Source organism: Condylura cristata, unplaced genomic scaffold (assembly GCF_000260355.1).
Source record: "Condylura cristata isolate star-nosed mole 26May11 unplaced genomic scaffold, ConCri1.0 scaffold00007, whole genome shotgun sequence".
Lineage (NCBI taxonomy): Eukaryota > Metazoa > Chordata > Mammalia > Eulipotyphla > Talpidae > Condylura > Condylura cristata.
Genome location: NW_004567108.1, coordinates 15,490,324 through 15,514,900, shown reverse-complemented (window position 1 = coordinate 15,514,900; position 24,577 = coordinate 15,490,324). Strand labels below are relative to the sequence as shown.

Here is a 24,577-nt window from a genome sequence, read left to right as displayed (position 1 = left end):
TGGTTAGAGATAAACATCTCAAGATAAAGATATATTTCCTTTTAGCCCCAAGAGTGGAGTGTGTGTGTGTGTGTGTGTGTGTGTGTGTGTGTGTGTGTGTGTGTGTGGTGGGGGAAGACTCCATGTAAATTCCACAAATCAAGCTTTAAGGTATTTTTCATTCACACCACACATTAAAGATTTGGTTACCAAAACTCTCAAGAAGCTATTTCTCTTATCTAGTGCATAGTGAGTTAGGGCTGCCATAACAAGAAATCACAGGCTGCGTGACTTTAAACAACATTTATTTTGTCCCAGGCCTGGAAATAGAAGTCCAAACTCAAGATGCCAGCTGAGCTGGTATCCCGCGAAGTCTCTCGTGTACACGACCCTCTCATTGCTGTGACTTCACATACCCTTTTGCACAGAGAGCGAGCTCTGGTTTCTCTTCTTATAAGGACACTCAGATCCCACCCTTATGAAGTCCTTAATCTAAACTACCTCCCTAAAGTCCCCATCTCCAAATACAGTCATGTTGGGGATAAAGGTTTCAACATATGAATTTGGCAGGGACACAATTCTGTCTATAACAAACACTCGCAGGTGAGTAAAAACTGAATTAGATGTGAGACTGTTTACAACATGAAAATCAGTACAGTAAGTCCTCACCACAGTTGGGAGGTTTTTAGAAACTGACTTTAAGTGAAATACCAGAATGAAACCAATTTCACCAGAGACTAATTGATATGCGAGTTAACTTTTTCTCACTGTTATCATGCAACATTATTTGGGGGTCGCTGTATAATCCATAGTGTGGTAGAGATTATAGATAGGACTGTGTCATTCTTTATCCTCCTTTTATTTTCTCCCCCAGAGATTGCCAAGTCCTTGGCTAAACGCCTGCTTCACTTCAACACCTTTGGAGGGAACCCCCTGGCCTGTGCCATCGGGTCCGCTGTGCTTGAGGTACGTTCCCGGACCTCAGCTCTCGCTTCATTCCGTCACCGTTCCACACACACACGCCTGTTTTGAGAACCCCATCCTGCTCCTAAGCTGGATAGTGACCACCTGATGAATTTACTTCTCCATGAGCCCTGCAACTTCACCCTTTTTGTACAATCTAGTTTGGGTATGGAAAATATTGGATAACATATAACCTTCACGTGCCTGCCTGGGTGACCAACAGGTGACCTGGAATGTCTGTCATTTGAATGGTCTCTTCCAAGCATTTGCAGCTGCCATCCTTAGTTTTCTCTTATATACTCGTAAACTCAAGCCTCAAAGAGAACGGCCCCCTTGTGAGGACAAGAATTGTTCCAGCAGTTTTTGTTGTTGTAGTTGCTTTTTAATTTATTTATGCAACAAAACTGGGGTACAGGCCAGAGGTGCAGGGGCAGTGAGAGGATTCACCAGACAGAGTGGGGAGCAGAACAGGCAGATCGACTGAAACACACTGCTGAGGGCAGCAGTGGGTAGGTCAGGAGAGGTCTGCTGTGCTATGTGGGTCAGTTCCCTGGCCGGGCTGGGGACTGAGCTCATGCTGAAGCAGCTGAGGCTATAGCTTCATACTGCTGTGCTTTAATGTACTGTGCCACTAGGGAGGGCCCAGTTTCAGCTCTTGTGAATGGGTGTTCAGCCCCACTCAGAGGGTTTATTAGCCTAGGCTTTCATCTGTTCAAAAACTGATTTTTAATTGCTCTTGCTAATATACACAGTAGTGTTTATTTACACATGTATAACACATTTCTGGAAAAATGTCCAAGGAATGAACAGCAAGAGTTTGTGGGGAGGGGAGTTGGGTGGTTGAGGGAGCAGGGACAGGTGTGGGTCTTTCTTACCTTGTATCCTTTCCTATTTTCTGATTTCTGCACAAAACATGATTTACTCACTCAAAAAATGAAATGTAAAAGCATTTTTTAAAGGATTTATTTATTTATTTATGCATTCAGAATTTGGGTACAGGCCAGAGGCTCAGGGGTGATGAGAGTATTCACCAGAGACAGAGTGGGGAGCAGAACAGGCAGATCGACGAAGTACACTGCTGAGGGGAGCAGCAGGCGAGTCAGGAGAGGTCTGTGTGGCGGGCCTTGACCCGCATGACGAGGGGGTAGAGCCCCAGGGACAGCGCGAGGAAGAAGGCAAAGACGGAGACACGTGCGAGTGTTCTTTATTCTTACAACAGTCATATATATATACTTGATGGCGGCACAGAAGGTACGGGCGGGGGGTGGTCTGTTGGTCTAATGTCTTAAAGGCCAGTGGGTCTGAGGGGAGGGATCCATCGTCATCTCTTTGTCTCTTTGGCGCCAAAGCTTGCTGAACGGGAAAGGAAGGAGAGTGGGGGAAGGGATTCAGGTGTGCTGCATTCTCAGTCAGGATGTTTACTCTAAGTTCCAATCAAGTGTTGTTTTGTGCATAGGAGGCAAAGTCCTGGTCTCGGTCCCCAACAGGTCTGCTGTGCCATGTGGGTCACTCCGGGGCCGGGAATCAAACTCACACTGAAGCAACTGCAGATAGCTTGCAGTGCTGCGTCCTGACCCACTGAGCCACCAGGGAGGGCCTTAAATAAAAATAAATAAGTAAAAGCCATCCTATTTAATAACGAAGTATGTTCTTATATGATTCAATCGCAAAATGAGCCAGTGTGGGTGGGAACATGTCGTTTATTCTTTGAGCGTTTGCCACCTTTTTTTTCAAGTGCTGTATTAACCGCCATCAATTTGGAAGGTGCTGAGAGCAAGAGCGAACAAATAAGTCTTAAAAACTTCATTCCAGCCTGGAGGCATGCGATTGCTATCAGCTTGATAGAAAAGTGGTATATCACAAGTAGCATATCACAATCAGAAACCAGTGATGTTTCTGAACTGAAGAGGTGAAAATCCTTTTATTTGTTCAGGCGCCCTGGCACTGGGCATGCACAGGTCAGCTCAGCTTGTGTGGCCAGGGTCCTGCGTGGGCACTTGGGCAATAATAGCCTGCTTCTGGGCCAGGGCTGCTGAACAAAGGTCAGCAAGCCCAAGTCGGGCAAGCACGCGGGACATGTCCTTCATGGGAGCCTTGGTCTCACGGTTCTCTGCAAAACCAGACAAGCGTGAACCTCGGGGCTCTGAACCCATGCTACAGATTACACTTACAGAGCCTTTATTCTGCTTTGCATTGACCCTTTCCACCACGGTGACGCTGGTGTGCTCTGCTGTGTATGACGTGGTCTGTCAACAGGCACACGCCTCTGCAGATGCATGTTACATCACACCCACCAAGGACCCACAGCCCCTCCCCCTCTGCGCACCTTTCCTCAGGTAGCTTCAATTCTACTCAGATTTTTTTTTTTAAAGATTTATTTATTTGTGCATACAGAACTGGAGTACAGGCCAGAGACTCAGGGGTGGTGAAAAAGACTTCACCAGAGACAGAGTGGGGAGCAGAACAGGCAGATCGACGAAGTACACTGCTGAGGGGAGCAGCGGGCGGGCCAGGAGAGGTCTGCCACGCCATGTGGTCACCTCCGGGGCAGGCGGGAATCGAACTCATGCGGAAGTGGTTTCAGCTTCTTAGTGCTGTGCTTTAACCCGCTGCGCCACCAGGGAGGGTCTCTACTCAGATTTTGATGTAGGGTTTATTTCGATGCAGTCTGGTTTTGGGTCTTGTTTTTTTAATATATCGCACATGAGTGAAATCACCTTGTTTTCTTTCACCTTTCATTTATCTCATTCAGTATCTTGGGAACATAGCTTTTATTCTTTCCTCTGTTCTTACCCAACTTTGAAGACGAAGCAGAAACCAGTCCCTACCCTCTATACAGACATTTATGTTTCTCCTCACAACAAATCATGACCACACTGGTGTCTGGATTCCATTTGTGGGATGAAGCTTCTGGAAAAGAGTCCACACCTTTTCCTTTCCATGTTTCACAGTCAGTTTTAGAACCTTTTAGAAATACCAAGTCATTGGGGCACACCTTCTCTCTCTCTCTCTCTCTCCACAGGTAATTAAAGAAGAAAAACTACAGGAAAACAGTGAGGAAGTTGGCACCTACATGTTACTGCAGTTAGCCAAGCTGCGGGATGAATTTGAGATTATTGGAGATGTCCGAGGCAAGGGCCTCATGATCGGGATAGAAATGGTGGAGGACAAGGTGGGTGCCCACCCTCTGCTCACGGGAGCTGCCTGGGGTGCAGGAGGTGGGGTGAGGGGCGGTGGCAGAAAGCTCACTTCATTCGTTCTCAGAGCGCGTAGGAAGCAGCAAGACTTAGCAGAGCCTGGAGAAACGTGTTGAGTAGGAGCAAAACACTAGCCAGTCAGCAGGAGCTCTAGAGGGGTGAGAGAGTAATTGGAAACGCGGCTGATGCTCTTGCCAGCCTGGGCAGAGGGCATTGGACATGACTGAATATTCTAAGTGAAAATATGGCAAAGGAAGGGTGTGTCCTGGAGAGGGGTGGTCGGCCCAGAGAGCTAGTGGAGATAAGTCCGAAGAAGCTGATGGCTTCAGGTAAGGATTTGAAGATCTACTTACTGGGTTTTGTGTTTGATTTAGTGAATGTGGGTTTCAGTCTCCCAAGGAGCCAGGGAGACTCTGATGAGGTTCCCCGCTGTGACTTCAAAGTCAATGTTAACAATAGAACTTAGCATTTTCCTGCAAACCTGTTATCCTCCCCCAACTTCAGGTTTACTCCCCTTGCCCTGCTCTACTCTCCCCACCTCAATGCTGAAAATAACCGGTGACCATTGCTCTTATCTCCAAGGTCATGTCCTGTTGCTTCTTTGTTGTGTCTCTCAAATCCTTCTCTTTGTTTCTGCTCCTGCCCCTACAGTCTATGTCACTGGAAAACTGTCCCTCTTCTCCATCAGAAAAAGCCTAGATCCTCTGGGGAGAGCAGCAGGGAGAGAATCTTGGCACGAGAAAGAATCACAGACTAACACTTTAACCCTCACGTGCGTCCACAGGGATCCAGCCCTTGGGAAGTTCTTGCCACCCTAGCTTAGGAGGGTCAATGTGCAATTCTTCCAATGTTGAGATCAGACTATTGCTGGAGACTCTTCCATCAACAGTGCATAACAGAGCCACTAGAAAGCTGGAGTGGGTAAATAAAACATTAAAGCTGAGGGAGTCAACAGGCAACTAATTATCACAGAACACTACGCCCTCTGGTGTCACAGCCGAGCATCTTCAGTTTGTGATCCAGTCCAGGCTTTTAGGATGGCTCAGAAGAATCCATCCTAACTCCCAGTCCAGGAACTCCCTCAGAGTCCAGCCTCCACAGAGGAAAATGAAACAGGAGAAAAGATCCTTCCCTTTTTCACCATCCCACATCCCAGCTTCTGCTCAAGGACATATGAACAGAGATGTTCGACAGAACTCGATTTGTGATAGTAAATCCAAACGGTAACTGACACAGAACAAGATAAACTCTGGGACATCCATGCTATAATGCACAGTATATGTTGGCATGGAAAGATGTGCCAACTTCATTATGGAAAAAGTAAAACTGGCTAGAAAATAGGATCTACAGAATGGGCTCTTTTTCTCTTCGCTCTGCCACTGGTAGTTATAAGCATGGACTTTGGAGACAGAACAGCCAGATTTAAACCCCAGCTCCTTCATCCCTTTTCTATTCATTTCACCCTCAATGTTATTCCCATTCCCACCTGCAAATGTCACTCCAACATTTCCCTACTATGCTCTCCCTCCTCTCCCCTCCCTCCCTCTCTCCCTCTTCCTCCCTCCCTCTGAAAATTCAAGCCTTTTCAAGATCCACCTCTTAATCACACCTCCCACATAACAGGGGCTCCAGCCTTCAAGCACCCCTAGCTCTCACTATCTAAAGAGCTCCTTGGAAAAGAGCTTTCAACCCATGTGTATGTTGTCTCCATTTCAAGTGTAAATGCTTTATTTCTCTAAATAAATTATGCACTTTTGAGGTCCAGAAATATGCAGCTGGGAAGTGCTGTTTAAGTGTTTGTTGATTGATTTCAGGATCATGCAACACTCAGACCACATTCATGTAGTTGCAATAGCTCAGAACTTAAAATCATCATGCTGAACAGTAATCCCAAATCAAGATTCCCACATACTACTAGTGAGGATGTAAATTGGACATACTTTGCAGCAAACTGTATCTATCAAACATTTAAACGTATGCATTTTGATCTAGCAATTCTACTCTGAGACGTGTGCCCTAAGGACACACAGAAGCATGTAAAGATGGAAGTTTATATGCACATATGTGTATATACACATGCACAAGCATGAAGATACATGTGCACTATGAAACACAAACATGTATAATCATGAAAAACGGGAACCAATTAAGCATATTACCATCACACAATCAACTACTCAGTAATCTTTCCAAAAGATTAGGTCTAAATACATTAACATGAAAAGATGCTAAAATGTTAAAAGTAAAGGGCAAAATATGACAAAACACATTACACATGGTGATGTACTGGGCTGTATAGAAATATATGTGGTTCACACCAAATTATCAAGAGGTTGTTCCCTAGGGTAGGACTTGGGGAAGGAAAGCTTCCCATGTTTCCTTGATGTTCTTCCATGGTGTTGTTTTCCCAATAACCCTACTTTGTCATTTCAATACAGATTTACCCAAAAAAATGAAAAAGAGATTAGCATCAAGCTCCACTACCCCCCCAACCCTCCTACAAGAGGTCAGTGACTAACATGCCCACTTGATTCACATGCAGTTGGGGTGCAGCCCAAGCATGGGCTCTGGCAATCTGTGCTGTGGCTCTGCCCTGTAGCTTCCAAGCCTGCTCTTTCCTGTGGAATGTGTACAAGATGTTCGTTAGTCACAGAGGATGATGCCAGGACGTGATACAGGGTAAGGGAGCAGGGAGGGTCCTGGCCTCTGTAGCTGAGCTGTGGCCAAAGTCCACCTCCTGATCCCTAATGTCAGCCAAGAGCCCACCAACCCAACTTGCCCTCAGGAAACCCTTCAGAAGGTGCAGGCTCTGACCTCCCCCTCAAGCAGCATCTGATTTCTTTCCAGTCCACACAATTTAGCTCCGAATGACTTTGTAGTGTTTTATTTCCTGTATTTTATAGAAGCTTTCCCACTCTAGTAGACCAGATCCTTAGGGGGAGCAGAGATATGTGATGATATTTGGGGGACACCAGGAAGAGGTGAGATGTCCCACTTGATGGGTTCTCACCCATGCAATGACAACTACAATTTCAGGATGAGATTCTGGCGCAGGTGAACTTTCAGACTTTTAATAACGTTTCCTTACCTCAAATTGTTAAGACAGACAAAGGGCAGGTACAGACACCTCTGAGAGGTCCAGCCTTATTCTGAACTGGGACAGGACAGCTAAGCAAACAGGAACAAGGTGGAGCAGTAGCTGTGGGGGGTGGGATGGGGGGAGCGATACAGGTCCAAAAGCCCAGAGAGAGGGTAGGAAGCCCCGTGGAGAAAAATAAAGCTGAGTGGCCCTCACAGCTGTATTTTGAACAGGTTTCTAGGTAAGAGGGCCTGGAAGTACAGTCAGAATGGAAAGTATTCAGTCAGAGGGAAGAGAGTGGGAAGAGAGAAAACACAGGAAAACACAAGCCCCCCAGCTCACTGTCACCAGAGGGGTCGCCCATGTTGGCCCCCAGCTAGGGCCCAGCCTCAGATGCCCGGTGGCCTAAAAACAGCCTGTCGGTTCCCATGGCGCTCACCTCTCCTGACCCTGGGAGAAAGAGCAAATTGGACAGCAGGAAAGATGGGGACTCTGGGCCCGCCCCAGATGCCCAGGCCTGCAGTGGGCCAGGGGAAGCTTGTGCTCCTGCCCTTGCGCAACTGCTGAGCCATTTCCTGACTTGGGAACAAGCGCTTCACAAGGGCAAAACAAAGTGAAGAGTTAGAGAATTTCCACATCCTGGCACGGACTCCAGTTTGAAGCCAAACTCCCAGGGTAGCCATTAGCAGAGCCAAGTGGTGGTGGCTCTCTGCGTTCAACTTTATATTGTCTTTGGGAATTTAGGACGAATGGGAATATGAACAAATATTTTTAATAACACTCTCTGCCAAAGCCCAGCCCAGCAATTAAATCTGATCTAGCTTTGTTCACTTTCAGAGACGGAGACTGAAAGAAAAGAGCATTGGTGGTTTCAGTTGCTCCCGCCCCCCCCCTTTTTTTTTCTCTTGGAAATAATGCCTTTAACCCTGAAAACACAACATGGGAAATATTTTGAAATGCATTTACAGATGAGCCGTCGGCCTCTTCCCCGTGAAGAAGTAAACCAAATCCATGATGATTGCAAAAACATGGGGCTTCTAATCGGCAGAGGAGGATTATTTTCTCAGGTAAGATAAAAGTTGCTTTTTTACTGAACATACACTTATACTCTTTTCTTCCCCAGTTACACTACGGGACCCCCCCCCCCCCCGCCCCATTTCTCCCTAAGGTGTGCTTAGGTAATTTCAAAAGAAAGTGCAGTGAAGCCTTCCAGCCGCTAGGGGGCGCAGCTCTTAGAGGCAGAGCATATCTAACACGGCATAAGTGAGCTGTACTGGCAAACCAGACTTCCAGCACAGGTCATAATAGATCGGGCCTGCTTCTCACTCTCTTTCGGTGAGTACTCCTGCTGCATACTCCTTAGAGAAAATGGAAGCTAGTAGGCAAGCTCTCTCTAAATCCACCTGCTTGCACAGCTTTTCCTGAAGCTCACAGAACGAGGTGTCTCTTCTGCTCAGATAGAGATCTCCCGCCTCTGCTCTTGTCCCTGGACTCTTCCTCCACCATCACTGCAGGAAACACCTGTGTTCTCTTGTATCTTCTACTTTTCTTCACCTTGTCGCACTGAGAAATGTAGCACGGTCAGGTTAGTCTGTACCCTCAGTCATAGTTGATTCTGTGAATCTCCACTGCTCTATTTTCCTTTATCTCTTCAGACATTCCGCATCGCGCCCTCAATGTGCATCACTAAACCAGAAGTTGACTTTGCAGTGGAAGTATTTCGTTGTGCCATAATCCAACACATGGAGAGAAGAGCTAAGTAAACCTTTTAAAAATAAGAAACCACAAGCCTCAAGAATTTCCTATTTATGTTCCAGTTAATTTGAAAAATTCCAGGGCCACTGTAAAAGTTGTAAAAGACACAGTTGGTTGCCATATTTGCGAACAGAACCCTTGGTATCTTGGAGGATCGGGAAAGGACACTATTCCTGGCACTGAGAATAAATCCTAATTAGTGTAACTGAATTGTACGATTGGTCGCTGACATAACTAGGGGCAATGAATCCTGAAGGGAAATCTTTGCATAGAGGTGCCCTCAGGGAAAGGCTTCTGTACCATTCCCTCTTCCACTCTGGATGAGTCCTCTCCTCGCACTAAAGCACCCTGTATCAGGATCGACTTGCTCAACCATGTCAGCCTTTGGGAGGTTGGGAGGTGGAAGGAATCTGAGCCCTTGTGGAGATCAATGAGCCATGACTTAACCAACCCAGGAGCTGCCTTTCCTTGGTAGATCTTCTTATAAGAGCTAATAAATTGGCAGCATTTCCCAAGATTTTTTGTTTTCTCTCATGACAGCCAACGCATCCTGAGAAATAATGCAGAAAATACCCCCCAGATAACTGTCCTCCTCTCCTTTAACTCCCTTAAAATGTCTGAGTCTTCTGCACTTCCATGACGTCATTCAATCCTGGACTAAACCTTTGTTATCCTTATTGCAATAGTCTCCAAGACCAGAATTTCCCAAACTTTAGGCACTTGAACACACATTCATAGTGTTTTACCCTACGTGTTTATGCTGCCTTAGAATTGAGAATAGTTTTCCTTAATTTGCCTTTACTTATAGCTCCTAACCCTTCTGTAATTATGATAAATGAGAAAATCAGCACCATTTGTCGTAAGTAGTAGGTAATCATAAAGCTGAAGTCAATCCAAAGCAGTGTAATTCAGTTCTAGTAAGACACAATTTCTTGGCAGATGTTCTCTGCCTGGGGCTGGTTCTCTACTATTCAGAAGACAATTAGAATTTTTTTGAGTGGCGTTAAAAGACACTGACCCTCTCCCTAACACTGTTAAAACTGAGAACCTCTCCCTAACACAACAGAAGAGGGTACACAGAACTGAAAGGGAAACAACTTTCTCAACAGGCAACTTGACACTTATTTAAACTCTGACCCCCCCGAACTGTCCGATCCATTAACACACGCTACACCTCATGGCCAATTTCTCTCTCAGGCGTGGGCACTCCCCTGCACAAAACCTTCCATTTGTTCCTCTGTGTCTCCTGGGTAAAATCAAAATCCCTTAACAAGGAGCTCGATTGTGTTCTAGTATGCAATATCAAAATAAGACACTTTAGAAATGGTCTAATTTGTCAAGATGGAAAGATCCTTGGTTTCAAAGTGCAGTGACTTAAATTCTAAGCTCTGTTCTCCACTTATTTTCTATAGATGATCTTGGGCAAGACATCTGACCATTTCTTAGCCTCCTCTTGTTCTGCTTATCAATATTAGCCCCGCCTACTTCCCAAATTCTCTTGGGAATCAAGTGAGCTAATGGATATAAATGTTTTATGGACTAATGAGCTCCAAGCAGAAGTTTCTTCCCTTCCAGCTCCATTTCTCTTCCTCCCTTCAACTACAAAATCTCTCTCAAGCAGTGTTTGTTCTCCAGTTATGCTTCCCTACCCTTGTTGTGCCTCAACTACTGGGGTCTCATTCCTGCCTCTCATGCCTTGGAAACTGCTTTCTCAAAAGGGCACCAGTGACTTACTTATGCTCAGGAGGGAATTCTTCTTTTCAATGTTCTTTCTAAGCAGTTGCTCCTTCTTGCTTAAGATTTCCTTGGTTTCTGCAAGGTGGCCCTTCTAACTCAGATGGTTCCTTCACAATCTCTATTTCCACCACACCTAACTACCAGGTTCTGTCCTAGGTCACCTCTTCTTCCATACTCTGCACTCTCCCTGTGACAACCTCGTACACTTCAGTGAGCTCACCTCCCTTGACTATACTAATGACTCCCAAATAGTCCTCTTCACTGTCATTCTTTTCTGAGCTCCAAGCCCAAGATTATAGCTGTCTGGGCACTTTCATTTAGATGTCACAGGACACTTCAAAGTCAATGTATTTCACACAGACTAAATCTCTCTCCTCTAATGCCTTCTTGATTGATGGTGCCTTTTTTTTTATTAGGTTCACAATTTGGAACATTATTTTTCTCCAAGTTATCTTTTTGCCTTTCATGACTAAATCTCATGGATATTTCTCCAACACCATTTTTTCAGTATGACCCACTTATACCACAATTTGTGTTCTCATCATCTGTCCTAAGCTATTTAAACTGCTCCTAATTTGTATCCTGGTCTTCCCTCCAACCCATCCTCTAACTGGTATCAAGGCAACTTCTTAAAGAACAAATGAGATCCCGTCTCTCATTTCCTGAAACCTTTGTAGGCTCTCCACTGCCCCTAGAATGAAGTCCAAACTCCAAATGTTAGGATATCAACAACATTCGCAATTTGTTCCCAGACCACCTTTCCATGCCATGCATGTTGGTTCTTGGTTCCCAATCACTGCTCTACCTGAAATGTTCTTCCCTCTTGTTTGTCAGTGAAAATCTGGGGCCAAGGACTTTGGACAAGATAACCTACACTTACTTTTTACTTGAAGGAAGTCTTCCCATTTTCAATAATCCTTTTAAGATACAAGAAAGGGAAAGTCCACTGAAAATAAAGCATATCTCTCCATAACAGATAAGGACGCAGCACTGCAGGCTGGGTGCAGCTGCTTCCGTGCGAGTTCGATCCCTGTCCCCCAGAGGTGACCCATATGGCGAAGCAGACCTCTCCTGACCCACCCGCTGCTCCCCTCAGAATGTACTTCACTGATCTGCCTGTTCTGCTCCCCACTCTGTCTCTGGTGAAGCCTCTCACTGCCCCTGCAACTCTGGCCTGTACCCCAGTTCTGTATGCACAAATAAGTAAATCTTTAAAAAGAAAGCTAGCTTATGGTAATGATTTAAGAATTTAACAGTAGATGGAACAATAAGACAACATTTTGAAAGTGAAGCAAAAGTAAAAAGCATGCTCTTGCTTAGACTCAGGTCCCTGTCAGTGGCAGGACCTGCTCTTCTGAAGGGAGGTGGCTAGGGAGACTGACTGTGCAGATCATTCAATAGAACGTGGTTCTCGAGCCCTACAGGAATGCATGTACTTCTCTGTCCTCCTGGTTGGTCTCCTCCTCCAGCACAGCCAGGTTAGAAGCCAGCAATGGCTTTCCGAAAGGAGGCGAGGTCTGGGGCAAATTTGTGACTATGCATGTCGCGTGGTTCTATCCAAGCGGTTGTTGATCAAGATAAGCTACTTCTGGAGGAGCAGTAGGGTGTTTCAGAGAGTAAACCATGAGAGCTGGAGCGGGAGGAGCCGGCTGGGTGGCCTTAGAGCACATGTGACTACGCATGTCTTTCCCTCACTCATCAACATGATGCCTTCCTGCTGCTTCCCATGTGGAGCCGGGGGCAGAAATTCAGCACCACCATTTTCCTCCCTTCCATTTCTGCTCTACCCACAAGAGGTGGGATGCAAGCCAGCTTACATAAGGGAAGGATCCCACACCCCTGCCAAGCTCTTTATTTCCTTTCTAAAACCATCTAAAGTGAAGATAATGAACACTCAGCTCAAACTTTTTTCCACACAAGGAACATATTGACAGTTTGTCATGTGACTTCACTATAACATTAAAATGTTGGCAGCTGTTTTCAAAACCCTAGAAATGTCAATCCACGCAGGGGGAGTCCTTATGGAAAAAGACGAAATCGCCACATCAAGCTTGGTTATACCATTCGTAGCAATGTTTATAGAGATGTGAAATGACAGATAAGGAATACAGGACTGAGCTACACTCCTGTGTTCTAAAGCGTCACCTTTTATGTCACTGTCACATTTAATTTTCTAGTCATTCAAGCTAATCTCAAAAAAGTATCAAGAACTGTTGAAGGACTTCATTCTTTTTCCCACTTCACAGGTTTAAATCCCAATTCTTTCTCGCCTTCCCTACTAAGAACAACAAAAACTCACAGAAAACTTCACATTTGCCATTTCATCCTGAGTTGATGCTGCAGCACCCGACCCTGGCTCAGAGCCGCTTCCAAGGCCCTGTGTCCTCAGCAACTTTCTGCTCCTGGTTAATTAAAGCTGAAGGCTCACTTCCCACTGAGGTGCAATCAATAAAATAGCCCAGATTTGCTCCCATAAAACCATGGAAGGTCTGAGCTGAAACAACAGGTTTACCTAGCTTAGTAAGAGTGGAGACACAGGAACAAAGCTTAATTACAATCACCCCTTAGATTTGTTAAGATAAAGTAGGTGAACCTGGGCCTGACGGGTGGGCGGTGGAGGGGGGATTTGGAGAACGCAAGGCATTGTGTTCTAACTCACAGAGGGGTGTCACAAGAAGAACTGCAAGAACATAATTTAATTAAGAACTGGGTGGGGGCGGGGGTCCCATGCAGAGAGCAATGCTGGCTTTCCTCATCGGAAAGGAGCACATTCCTATTTGGTAGGGTTTGGTAGGTAATTCCAAGCATTATTTAAGGGTAATACATAATGTAGACAATATGTAACATAATAATGTAACACATATAGAAATGTATGAGAATTAGAAACAATATGTGTAAAGAACTATGCATTTAGAAATATAAACAGAAAAATATGGAAATAATTTCTAGGGAGGGCTGAAGTACCAACGTTTACTTCAGAAAGAAATGGAAATCATTTTTGGATGAATTGCGAGGAGACTGTGGTGATAGTAGAATTGAGAGCTTCCAGAATCTCTTATTTATTCCCCAAAAGGGTGTTGTGATACCTTGCACTCACTTGAAACCCCTGATTCATACCCTGCCCTTCACACTCTTAGTGATCCCGTGTCCAACTTACCAGAGAAGCACTAAAATTGTCCAGCGGGAGTTTCCATCCTATCCCTGTCTCCATTGTCTTCCTGTGTGGTCTCGAGTCCCAGCTGGGCCTCTGGTCCTTACCTGGCTTACTTGTTCCCTCCCGACAGGCTTCTCCCCACCTTTCCCAGCGCTTCTGCATACCACACTCTCTCACCTGCAGCTCGACTCTCCCCAACTCCCAGGCCCACAATCCACCTTTTCTCGGCCTTCACAGAGCTTAAGTTCACCATCACACTCAGGTTATGACTTCGCCTAACTCTTCGCCCAGGCCTGCCTAGACACCAGGACCATAAATTGTTCATTCTCTACTGGATTTTTAATTCTACTTTCTCTCCCTCTAGACATGGTTCTCCCATTTAAACGCAAACTGACTTCAAACATATATGCTCTTCCTAAAAGTGATGCTGCTGGGGAAATTTGTGGGGTCCCGCTGCACCCCTCCTTCTCCCACCCTCTCCCTACTGTGACCCTGTGATGGTTAATTCCATTGGCAACTTGCATTGCATTGGCACCTTGACTTGACCATGGGATGCCCATCTATCTCATTAAACATTGTTTCCAGGGAGTCTGCGAGAATGTTTTAGGCAGAAACCAGTATTGGGGTTGGTGGGTTGAGTAATCCCATAGACCCATCTCCCGAAGACAGAAGACAGGGGTGGAGGGTGAAGGGGTGGTCCATTTGTTGAGGGCAAGGAAGATCGGAGTTGTCTCTCTCTGCCTGAGCGCTGAGCTGGAGTGTGCCACCTTCCCAACCCCCCCACCTTCCCAACCCCCCACCCCCTTCTGCCTCAAGCACTCCTGGTCTCTTATCTTCAGACCCGGAGTGGAACCCACGAGCTTCACTGGTTCTTAGGTCTTCAGACCAGGCTTCGGCTTTTCTGGGGCTCCAGCTTACAGGTGACAGATTGTGGGACATCTCAGGAGAGCCTATCCTTTTCTCTCTTTATAAACCTCTGCATAGATATGCGTGTATGGAGCTTCACAGACCTAGCTGCAAGTGTAGACTGAGAGCGAGCCATTGGCACAGATTTAGCCCCATTGGTTCTTTCTCTGGGAAAACTCTAGTACAATTCCGAGCTGCCACACTCAACAGAAAACCTGCAGCCTTCACCCTATGTGGCATCTCAGAGGCAGCTGAGACTGCTGGTCACTTTTTTCTAGAAATTCTCCTTCACTTCCTACTTCTGTGGCTCCATAGGGTTCCACCTCTTAGAGCATCTTGTGTGACAAACCCGGACTTGTTTGGCTGCTCTCTGATCCTGGGGACCCAGGGGGTTTTTACCTTGACCTCTTTTTTTCTGTGCTTGTTTATTTGGGTGATTTCATCCATTATCCGAGACAGCTTTACCCTCAGGAAGCTGAGGTTCCCAGGCAACCCTGCAGCCTACAGACACACACTGTTACCTTGAGCATCTGCCCCATGCCCACTTCATTCTCCTCCTCCTCCCTGGCCCACATGCTCTCCTGGTCTCGGCGACTGATGCAACCGCCTTCTTGCTGTAAGGGCATAATCTCAAACAAAGAAAAACTTAAGACTGAGGCGGTATTGGGAAAGCTCCATAGAAACAAAGTCATTAAAACAACATTGCACCAAAGTGAGAGCAACAGAGGTTCTTCCCTGGAGCCCCAGCTTCAGAGGAGCCCCATTCTGGCCTTCCTCTGGCCATGCCCCTCTCAGAAGAGCAGGGAATGTGCAAGTCCATGAGGTTTAGGCAATAATCCATACACCCCGGGTCCCACATCCCAGAATCTCCTGCTCAAATGCCTCTCGGCTCACGCATGGGAGACACGGGTCTCTTTCTGGAGGCAATTGGCAATAGAGGCTGCGTGGAAGGTGGATGTGGGAGCCAGGGTAGCGATATGCACAAAGCAGGGCAGAGCTGAGGGTGGGAAGAGAGAGGGCTGAGAAGTCAGGGGCCAGGTCTTCCTGGGGGTACTGCTTTCTCATGGGGAACGCAAGGCTGAGAATTTAATTCCAGCGCTTTAGATTCTTATAGTGATAAGACCAAAGTAGGTGGATAAAGCATCTTTAACTTAATGGTGTGTTAACTTGATTTGTGACTTGGAAACATATGGTATGTGGGTCTCCGTTTGTTCTCTTCCCCCAGATCTCATAAATTCTAGGGGTGTGCGTGCACTTAAGTATATGACTTGATGGAAGTGTAGGCCTTGGAAAAGCAGAGAGAGGGATGGGATAAGAGACCAAACCAATAAACTCCTGGTTTGGTTCCTTGAGATGTCATTTCTCAAGCTAAAGCCTGCTCAGTATTTTGATTATTTTCCATTATGCTGTAGATTCCGTGTTCCTAAATTTTTCATCTATTTCAGATATTACCACCTTTCAGTGATGCTGCCTGATGTGCCTGGTTTTAAGCACAGAACCAGACATAGGGGTGGGGGAGACAGCACGACTACCCATTCTGGACTGCACCCGGCTACTAGAACACCCTAAAGGCAACAGCCCCTAATACTCCTTCCACTCAGACTCATGGTGACATTGCTGCAACTCTAACCCCTACTTCATTCCATGTATGGTTGAGTCATGCTTCTTCTATTTTATTCTGACTATATTTTGATGCAAGTCAAAGGTGGAATACTATTCAGCTATCAAAAAGATAAATGCTTTGCCATTCATGGCGACATGGGTGGAGCTAGAAGGAACAGTACTAGCAGAATTAGTCAGAAGAAAGACAAATACCAGATAGTGTTGCTCATATGTGGAGTATTAGAAAAAGGGGTCAGGTAAAAGCAAACTAAGCTAACCCCTGAAAGCTGACTGTGGAATGGGGCAACCAGAGGCAGACGCAGGAAAGGGAGGGATGAGGACAAAGAAGGGAGAGACAAAGAAGGGAGGGAGCACCAGTGTCTATGGACTAGTTTCTTGGGTAGTAGATGCAGTATGCCACGTTCCTGAATGGGGCGTCCTACACGTCTGTAACGGATATAGCGATGTCAACCATTATTAATGCAATACAAAAACATTTAAAAGGTTAGTGATACTGAGATCTTTTCATGGGCCTGATGACTTGAGCACCCTTCTTTAAAGTTAGTAGCATGCATTTCTAGAGGCCTGCGGCCTCTGAGTCCATGGAGCTGCCTGCTGTCCTGGTTATCCATCCTCATTGTAGCCGCTGCTTAAAGTAGCCAAAGCTAGTCTCTACCTCTGCAAAAGGCACTTCACTATTAAGACAAATTATGGTGTTACAAAAGCCACCCTCGGAGTACTGAGTCTTGCAGGGAGGGTGCGGGGCGGGGGGGGGGGGTTGAGGGGAGGGATGGCGCTAAACAGCAATTTTTCCCACCTGGGCTCTAAACCAATTGGGAGAAACTGGGTTAAAACAGGTAAGCATCTAAGTAGCCACTAGAGGTGTCTAAATAGTCGGTATGGGCATCTAATAGCCACCATATTACCCACCAGTGGAACGGGCAACATGTCTTCTATTTCCAAGCCCCAGGATGAGAGACCACCCACTCACTGCAGTCCTGCATAGCCAAGGCTCCCCACCCCACTGCCAGCCACCCCTTTGTAGAGGTAGAGTTGAGCTGCTTTGTTCCCTTCACTGGAGATCTGGATCAAACCAGAGCACTCAACTCCAGAGACCCCCACCCACAGAGTGAGCGCGGGACCGAACCCACCCACACTGTTCCTCTCCCAAGCCCACCAAATAACCACACATTTTCCTCAAGGACAAGGCTGTCTAGGGGCAGAGAAAGGCTGAATAGTTATTCTCCACAGGGCTGGGAACTTTGTGAATCAACCTATTCTCACTAGTACAAAGCAGCTTTGCTGTTCTCTCCTATAAAGTGTGGGAGTTGGAAGGAAATATTAGAAATCTGGTAAATTTCCTTTTTTAAAACACAAATTGGATGTTTCTCTTACCCCCAAAGCTGCAGGGTTTCTCTTTAGGAGGGCCATGTTGACATGGTGGAGGAACGCTTGTTTAGTCCAGAGCCTGATGGAGAACTGGCTGATCTGAATAATCAGGTTTCAGTGGTTCAGCTGCCCACTCTCAGCCAGGGAACTTCTCAAAACTCCGTGCAGTGATTTGCCATCCGCATCAAGCACTTGAACACGATTCAAGTTTGGAGAGAAAGCAGATGCTTGCAGTCCCAACCTTTAAGACAATGTTCTGTGAGAATGGTGGGAGAGGTACCCCTCCTCACCACCGAGAGGCACCTCCAGCTTCCTTGCAGCGAGTTCCCTCAGAAGTGAGATGGCTCCATTTACACAGACTGCTGACAGCAGAATGGAGCCATGTCCTCAGAAAGTGTCTCCAACGCTGGCCAGCGTGGCCTTCGTTTTTTGTTGGGTAAAGGTAAGGAGTACTACATGCTTGAAATGACTAAGAGATTTCAGCAGATATGTTCACGCTCTGGAATTACATTCAGTAGCTATATAATGGGCTGCTCGGATGCTGTGCAGGCACAAGGATGTCTCACCCAACCTGTCCCCACTGACGGCCGACTGCGGCTGCCCAGGGAGAGCATCCTGGTGTCTCAGGCAGATCGACACGCCTAGGTGTTGGTCAAATAGAAAATGGAGTCACTCGCGACGATTTTCAGTTCAAGTTTAAACTTAAGTTCACATGTTTTTCTTTAAAATCTGCGATAACCACTGCTGCTTTATTCATAATTGGAAAGGCATGGAAACAGCCCAAATGCCCAAAAGTGGATGACTGAATTAAAAAGATGTGGTACCTATACACAATGGAATATTACTCAGCAACCAAAAAAAAAAGAAACACATGTCTTTTGCACCAACTTGGATGGAGCTGGAAAAGATCATGCTTAGTGAAACAAGCCAAAAAGAAAAGGAAAAATACCGGATGGTTTCTCTCACAGCAGGAATATAACAGAACAGGCAAGGAAATAATGATAATGATGAACAGCCATATACCAGAGATATTTTGTGGGGGTGGCGCGGGGAATGGGATCAAAAACAGTGGGGGGAGGGAAATGCACTGGACTATGGTGAGGGCACATGGGTGATTTGGTGATGGGAAACCCAAGGGGATTGCAACTGAGATTTTACAAAAATATGTATAAATAAACTATTATAATTTTTTAAAATTAATAATAATGTAAAATATATATAAATACATTTACTTAAAAAAAATCTGCACTAAACAATGTCATGGTTTGGCTGTGCCATGCTGAAGACAACTCGTGTGCCCTGTGGATAGAGCACAGGGTAATCTGGCAGCGCAGAGCAACATTTTCAAAGGGTGAACTCTGACCCAAACACTTCCCCCTGTAGGAATTTAGCCCAAGATGAAGGAAAATTCTGACACGAGTATAAAGGCAAGTACCAAGTACATCAAATGTTAACAGTGAAAAACTGGAAAAACATAAGTGATCACATATAAATCATGTACCATGCAATCCTTAAAGTGATGTTAACATGGCTGCATGGAACTCATTGAATACTGCTTGGAAAAGCCAGTTATAAAACAGTGTTTGGAAGGGGAGTTGAGGTTTCCAACATGTAGTGATTAGAGAGCCATGGGAGGTATTGTTTCTAGGTGAGATTCCAGGTGGTTTTGTCTTTATATTATTCTGAATGCTTCTCAAAGAGCATTTCATAATCCCTTTACACACATAATATCCACGCACAAGTAAAATCAGTTTTAGAAAAACTGCTATTCCTTTCTGAATTAAGCTCCAAAATAAAAATATGATAAACCACCCCTTGCCAGCAACACAAGACCATGCCTTTGAAAACACACAGTACTTACCGGCACTCCCTGGTGGCACAACAGGTTAAGATGCAGCACTGCAAGCGGGCTGCAGCCACTTCAGTGGGAGTTCCATCCCTAGCCCCAGAGGTGACCCACATGGCACAGCAGACCTCTCCTGTCTCACTCACTGCACCCCTCAGCAGTGTACTTAGTTCATCTGCCTGTTCTGCTCCCCACTATCTCTGGTGAATCCTCTCACCACCCCTGCACCTCTGGCCTGTACCCAAAGTTCTGAATGCATAAATAAATCTTAAAAAAAAGTACTTCCCATCTAGTCCGTTAACAGATTTACAGAAAAGTATCACTGTGGGAATTAAGAAAAAATCAGTGCAAACAGATGTGTCCTAGAAGCCAGGTTGTCTGTAAAACAGGGTGTCCAAGTGAGCCCAGTGGCCTGGACAGTGGGGAGGATGAGTGGCTTGAAGAAGGCCCCTCACCAAACTGTCAGGCTTCTCTGGAGCAGCAAGCAAAACTGAGTCCAGGATCCTGCGGTTACTCAAGGTCTCAGCGTTTCTGACAGGATCTGACTGTGCACACACAGGGACGAGGCACTCAATGCACCCCCAGTGCACGATTCCATTGTTAGATGGGACTGTTGAAAATCTGCTCCAGATACTGCTGAAAAATACCTTTAGAAACACAGTGTGAGTTTATTGTACTTGCAAACAGGACATCCCTGGAAGATACACTACTTGCCATTTTATCAGAAATCTGATAGGATCTTTTCATATTTAAAAATTGTTAATTTTTTTTTTCTTCTAATTGACATTCACATGAATTACAGAGCAAAGGATAATCTGAACCTTCTCCATTTTCAGGAGGCATGTGGCATTTGAAAGGATATCAGTGATACTGGGGACCCTGGCTGGTTATAATGGCAAATTATCCAGAAAACACCAAGGCTTCCTGGCATAACGCAGGGCCACCGATGATCAAGACAGTTGCCATCGCATCACGCAAACCACATCGAAATGCCATATATTCAGTTGTGTTAACACTTCCATCCGGCATTTCAGTATATATAGTAGTATCTTCTAAAATATATGTGCTATAGGGTCAACATCATCAGATTTCTCTCCAAATTAGCACTTCGTTGTTTAATTTCAGAAACTGAAAGAAGCCATTAAGCAAGAAAATTATAAGCAGATTATAGGAAATAAGGCCAAGCTAACAGTTGACAAATGCCTCTGTGGTGAGCATGGTACTCACACTGAAAAGCTTTAATTTTTATCAAATCTGCAAGGTTGGTCTCATGCCCACATTACAGATTTAAAAAAGGCTCCTAAAGTTTAAACTTACTGCCCAAGGTCACAGTGACGTTGGCCCTGGAATGTAACCTGGGGTCTGTCTAAGAGCCCATGCATGTTCTTGCACTCCTGTCCTTTTCCAGTTGACAGCACACAAGTTGCAATGTGCCTCAACCAAGGCCAGTCACCTGTGCATGTCCTTAAGGGAATGTCTCGAAAGTGGCTCAGATCACTGGCCAGATGATTATCAGGACAAGAGGCTGAGATCATCTTTAGATTCTAGGGGGTTTGGACACAGCTAGAAATCAGAGCTCTAAGAAGGGAGAATGAATATCGAGAGCCAAGTAATAGCCTCTGCCAGTGTGCTTAGGAACACGCCAGGAATAAAAACTTAAAATCTCTTCACCTGGACATATTTTTGTTATTTTGAGGGGGGGCTTAGTTTTGCTTTGGGTTTTGATTATTTCATGAAAACCAGAGTAAAACCCCTGAGCCCACCATTAAGAATTTGAAAGTGCTATTATTTTCCTTCAGGTCTTTCAAATATGGACTCAGATGAGGTTCCTTTCGCTGCCACATGCTCCAATTCAACCCCTCTCCGTTTCTAGAGGCTATTATCTTTCTGGTGACGTCTTTGTAATTGACATTGATACAAAACATCAATGTGGTATTTCTTAGAACTGTATAAATGACATACATCCCATTTCTAACAGCTTATTTTCATTCAGTGTTTTCCCATGGACTATTCCCCACTGATCCTAGATGCTCATTTATCAGCTTAATTGCCAACTTCAAACAGGCTGAAATGTACTTATTCATTTTCATGTTCATGGACATCTGGGGCCTACAGATGTTCCTGGACACAAACAATTCAGTCACACGCCCTGGTATGTCTCCCTGTGCAGCTGTACATGGGTCCCAGAGTGCCACCCCTCAAGGACCCCTTGAAGGCGTCTATGCATCACCTCCAAGTGCTTGTCGACTGCAGATTCTGAGTAGGGTGGGGTGGACCTGTGGGGCCCAGGCTGCTGCTCTGGAGACTCTCGGCGTGTCTCTCTGGAACCAGGGTGGGTCACAGGGCACACATATGTTCAACTTTCCTAAAACATCAGCAGTTGAGCCAATTACTCCCAGAGAGATGCTTGAGCTCCCACTGCTCCATCCTCACCAGCGTTATAACTTGTACAACTCCACCCGGTGCCAGTCTGACAGCATGAAACAAGTCATATTTCCCTGATTATCAGTGGCAATGATAATCTTTCCACATTGACTATTCAAGCTTTTTGTGTTCATGTATTTTACCCATTTTTTAATGCAACAGTTCTAAGTGGGGGGGGGGGGAGAGACCAAGTAGGGGAACACAAGACCTTGGCTTTTCAATTACCTATCCATGTAAAAGCTGTTTTGTTCATTTAACCAAGACATAGAGCAACAAACTGATTAAGAGGCAGGTATGAGAATCTAGCTTTTCTATAAAGCAAAACATTATAGATTTGTGAAAATGGAAGACAATGTCTCTTCTCATTAAACTTTTGGTTTGAAAACAAGCTATTTTCCATCTTTGTTATTTAACATTTTTAGTAAGTTAATACTTTGTAAATTACATCAATTTTAATTTCTAAAAAAAGACATTTCAATAGATATAACCTACGTACACAAAAACTCTTCTGGGTTCTCAGTTTTGAAGAGACTCGAATCAGAAAGTTGGAGAACTGCAGTACAGCTGCACAGCTCACTTCTTGTTGACTTGTAGATGGGTCTTTCGTCTTTTCATGTATTGTGGGCACTAATTCCTTGTCAGTTATATGTGCTGTAAACATCCTCTCCTGGCCTGAGGTATTTTTCTTATGGTACCTATTGTTCACAGATGTTTTCATTTTAATGGATTTTTATTTTCCAATTCTGTGCTTTGCTAAAGATACAATGCTCCATTTTGAAAGAGGAAAAGTCTCCGTAGGCTTTTATAGACAATTCCAGTTTGGGCATCACGGAATGAATTATAAAAACAATTTCTCCTAACCCTCTTCTCCCAGAGCCCTCGTCCTGTGCATTTTTCATATCTGAGCTAATTTCAATCAAAACAGGTTGAAGTAACACTCTCTCAACTACAAACGTCTTAACTGAAAGCCTGCTCATTTAAATTTAGCATTCTGTATGGTTCTAGTATTTAAAAGCCACTTTCATATAACTATATAACTATTATTTGACCTTCATAGTAATCTTGTACAATCCTGTATATTATTATGTTAAAAATTGTGTTAGAGCTAAGAAAAATGAAAGGCAGGAAGGGAGACGATTCATCAATATTCATCTACACACAGGATTAGAAATGAGGTGTGATTTCCAATCACAGCTGATGAAGATCCCTTGAAAATTATGGGTGATTTTTGTCAGTCAGAATAAAAATGACAATTAACCCCAATCAATCCCCACATGAAGCAGAAGCCAATTAAATTCGTGCATGGTCAGTACAAAACAAGGCAAAGGTCTGAACAGCACCTGCAGGCCACGACCTGCCTGTAGAGATGATGTCATGCTCTTTACTGTGTACTATTAACACGTGACTGTGGCCTCTTGTCATTAAACTTTCTACTTCCAATTACAAACAGTCATTTCATCTAGTTCAAACTGAAGGAAGGTAAAGGGCTCCGATGAAGACTGGGAGGAAGAGATCAGAAGATACAAAACTGACTAGTATTTTCCCTGATGGGATCAAGAAAGGGAGGAAATACTAAGGGGGAATACTGGTAGGAGTTATAAACAGAAAGGAAAGGTGAAAGAAACACCGTTCACATTTACTCTCTATCTCTAAAAGAAGAAAAAAACTTTTAAGGTTCAAATATGAAGTTTGAAGCCGGTCACAGGGACCATGCCACACCATCGCTGCTGGGCGGGTGCCCTCAGGACACCTGACGGCTCAGACTCCCGCCAGAGCTTGCGGAGGAGGGAAGGGGAGTAACTTGGCTGAACAGAAAGCACCCGAGTTCAAGCTAGTGAGTTCAAAGTTTCTTACGGGACCCACCAGAACTCCTTACTTAATCCACCTGAAAAATGACTCACCCCTCTGTGAGCCGCACCACTGGATATATTCCTTACATGATTCCCCCTACTTTCACTTGACACCTATCTGTGCCACAGAACAGATGCAGAAGCATCAATCCTTTTTAAAAATGTTCCTTTAAAAGCTTTTCTACATTGGATGGAAAGAAACAAAGTAGAAAACTTCTGAAATAGCAGGGGAGGGGAACTTCCAAGGCACAACACATCGTTTGTGAAGTCTCCGCACCATCTGCTACCGTGAGCCATCATGCCTTACAGCTGCCACCGTGCTGAGCAGGAAATGCTGTAAATTAATTTGCTTCCACCTCCACAATTCAAATCAGAGGGGGGAAACTGAAAGACTGATCCTGTTGATCACTAACAATAAAATCTCAAATTAAATCAACAGTTATACCCCAAAGAGATCTTATTCTTGAAGAATAACCATAAGTTCACTGGCCTAGAGGGGGAAAAAATACAGCACTCAACAAAGGTCATCGAGAAATAATTTAAAACCTGACCTGGAGTCATGATTTTATGTGGAAAAAAACTGATGGTAATTTTAAAATGATGTGTCTCTGACAGACATGAAGCATCATAAAATACAAAGGCACTGAATCATATAAAAATAGTTAATGTGAAACTCACAAAATAGAAAGGGGCATC

At 44.9% G+C, this 24,577-nt stretch overlaps 1 protein-coding gene across 2 annotated transcripts in view; it reads left to right on the top strand.

Moving 5' to 3' along the window:
- Window positions 1-9,138, top strand: part of AGXT2 (alanine--glyoxylate aminotransferase 2) — a 33,147-nt gene extending 24,009 nt beyond the window's left edge. The window contains exons 11-14 of one of the 2 annotated variants that reach the window (XM_004678089.2): window positions 854-945; window positions 3,965-4,114; window positions 8,187-8,285; window positions 8,874-9,138. In XM_004678089.2, coding sequence (XP_004678146.1) covers window positions 854-945; window positions 3,965-4,114; window positions 8,187-8,285; window positions 8,874-8,981 — 449 coding nt within the window. In that variant the 3' untranslated portion in view covers window positions 8,982-9,138. The remainder of the gene's footprint in view (window positions 1-853; window positions 946-3,964; window positions 4,115-8,186; window positions 8,286-8,873) is intronic. The other variant, XM_012721790.1, reaches the window with a different exon arrangement.
- Window positions 9,139-24,577: the final 15,439 nt, after the last annotated feature.